Genomic DNA, 2,604 nt, shown 5'->3' on the forward strand with positions numbered 1-2,604 from the left:
TGTGTATGACATATGGGTATGTATTACAGAATTTTTCAATATTGTTGGTAAAAATTGTTCAATTTCCACTATCTATTACTTAAAATGCTAATTAGTTTCTACCTATTTCTTTCTTCCTCCAGATATATTGAGCCAAGTCGAGACAGTTATTGGCGAAATGGGGGCAGATTTGAAGCTGTAGTTAACATGTAACTATATCATTGATTGTGGTCCACTCATTCCAACTTCCCAGCCTTGAGCTAGTCTTTGGCTCCTACATCCCATAACATGTTCATCCTGAATTGTTCCCATCTCTCTCTTAATTCAACTGTTATACTTGAGTAGTTAAGTTCATGGAACATATATAAGCTTTATTCATAAACACTAGCATTTCTCCACACATGCTTTGCATGTGCAAGTTATTATTTATCTGTCAGAAAATAAGAAGGAAAAGAGTTGGTTATTGCAGGGAAAACAAAATGAGAGAGAGAAAAGTGGGTTGTGAGTACTTTTTTTTAAATTTCTTTTAATAAAAATACACTTTGTAAATGTCTAAATTATCCTTCTGATTTAATTAATTCTCAAAGTCTATTAATCTTCTAGGGTCAATTCTGTCAAAATTTTAGATTTTGGCTAACAAAGCCTCTTCTCTTAATAATAGTATAGATATACCGGATATTCTTTACGATTACTTCTGACAATTTGTCCTTATCTCTCCTTCATCTTTGGTGAGAACATTTGTTCTCCCCATCTTGATCATGGACTTGAGAAATTTTTTGCTTTAAGTTTCAGAGCTAGCAGCCATTTTGAACACAATTGCTCCCTCTCATCAGGTTCACATAGTACTGATTGTCAAGGTCAAGTGGTGTTGTTGGATCAAAGTCCACCATTATACGTAATGCTTGCTCTGCAGGCAATGTGTCTAGTGCTGAGAACTTTCCTCCTAGCTCATCAGCATAGGTTGGGTCCAGGGAAGGGTCTCGGGGCTGAGCTTTGCTATATTTGTATAGTTTGTCTTCAATTGGGTGCATTGTGCTTTGCCAATGGAGTGTGCACCGGACGAGACAACCATATCTTCTAGTGTGGGATTTCTCCTGCCGAACATGTCTGTAATGTCTTTCAGAGGTGTTACAGGTGTAGGGAGGTTGAAATTGACATCAGAAGCACGTGAAGTCCTACTGTCACGGCGACCGGTTGGGACATTGTGACGGGGTAGGCCGGCTAGGTAAACGGCTTCTCGAGCAGCAAATGCTAATATGTCAGTGCAGGAAACAGTTTGGGGGTACTCCTGCTCTACCTGGGCCTTGATCTCATCAATAACATCAAGGCTTCTTTGTGTTTCACTATTGGCTGGTGATGTTTTCTCTATAGGCTCACCATATGGTGTCGCGTCCAATAGGATCGAGGCATCACAACCCTGTTGCACACATGAATTGTTAAACATTCTTTAGAGTACTATTTACATATACATACACAATGACAAAACCAGAATTAATGTACAATAGGATCAAGCATTTAGACTCATAAATGAGTGCGGGTTTAAATAGTTAAGAGTTCTATATAATCCGCCGTAATTTAAATAATTTCTCTCAGCATGTTATATGAGAAATTTTATATACATAATCAGCACATATAGTAAATTTTTCAGGAAATTATTACCTTGTCGACAAAACAATCATGGAAAAAGAGGCGGAGGAGGGCAGGAGGGAGCTTGGATCTTGCTCATGCACACGGGCCACAACCTCGGCAACAATGTCCTCAACCTTGGGGCAACTCAAAGCGTAAAATCCAACATGTAAGCTGTTCCCTTTGCCTTCTCCCTTGCCCTCGGAGGGAAGGATAATGATGGTGAACAAGCTGAAGGTGAGGATAGTTGTGACAATTAGACGACCACCCATCTCTATGTTAATACTCAATAAATTGATTGATGACTACAACTTTTCTTCTTCTTGCAATATCATAACTTGTATATTGTGTGGGATTCTTTTATATGCCCATTACAGACAGCGTGGTTATTGGAATTTAGAAATGTGCTGGAACTGTGAAATTCAGGTTTATATTGGTATGACCGGCCATTGACCAATTGCCAAATATGTGTTTTCTCGATTTTGGTTCGTGAAGGTTGGTAATGTTTTTCCTTTCAAAATTTTGTTAGGCTGTTGTTCTGTTCTAAAAGACTAAAACTCAAGTTTGGAGATTGGTGGAGGAACAAATCAGCTATGTATCAATAGTTGCCTTCTTTGGACACAGAGAGAGGTAAGTAGTTGCCTTTGACTCGATTCAACTCTTCCTAACAATGATTAACTACTCTAAATTTGTGCTTTTATCGAATGAGGTTCTACTTATCGAAATGATCCAAACGTGAAAGAATTGGTTTACCACCAAGTACCGTCAAATTGGTTTTGGTAAAAAAAAGGGTCGAGACATAGTTTAGTGGAGAATGGGTCAAAGAAGTGAAGAACTTAGGAATACTAATTAACTATACACATAGGTCTTTCAATCATATTTCCTGTGACAAAAAAAGAAAAGATTCCTTTCAAAAGGAAAAAAAAAAAAAAAGGTTCGTCAACGTACTATTCAAGTCGTTCTATTTCATGTCCACATTTTGAAGGCTATGATCAGGAC

At 38.0% G+C, this 2,604-nt stretch overlaps 1 protein-coding gene across 1 annotated transcript; it reads right to left on the reverse strand.

The window, feature by feature from the left end:
* Positions 1 to 922: 922 nt before the first annotated feature.
* LOC112178102 (peroxidase 9) lies at positions 923 to 1,877 on the reverse strand. The gene is made up of 2 exons (XM_024316308.1): positions 1,722 to 1,877; positions 923 to 1,396 (listed from the first exon to the last, which is right to left on the reverse strand). Exons 1-2 carry the CDS (start codon positions 1,875 to 1,877, stop codon positions 923 to 925), a joined length of 630 nt encoding a protein of 209 aa, XP_024172076.1.
* Between the last annotated feature and the right edge of the window lie 727 nt (positions 1,878 to 2,604).

The sequence above is a fragment of the Rosa chinensis genome, chromosome 7, assembly GCF_002994745.2.
Source record: "Rosa chinensis cultivar Old Blush chromosome 7, RchiOBHm-V2, whole genome shotgun sequence".
NCBI lineage: Eukaryota > Viridiplantae > Streptophyta > Magnoliopsida > Rosales > Rosaceae > Rosa > Rosa chinensis.

Excerpts from the sequence above, each read along its gene's own strand:
- LOC112178102 (XM_024316308.1), bottom strand. The coding sequence starts at position 1,877 with ATGGGTGGTCGTCTAATTGTCACAACTATCCTCACCTTCAGCTTGTTC. Across the intron at positions 1,397-1,721 it reads TTGAGGACATTGTTGCCGAG|GGTTGTGATGCCTCGATCCT; the intron begins GTTGTGGCCCGT and ends TGTGTGCAACAG.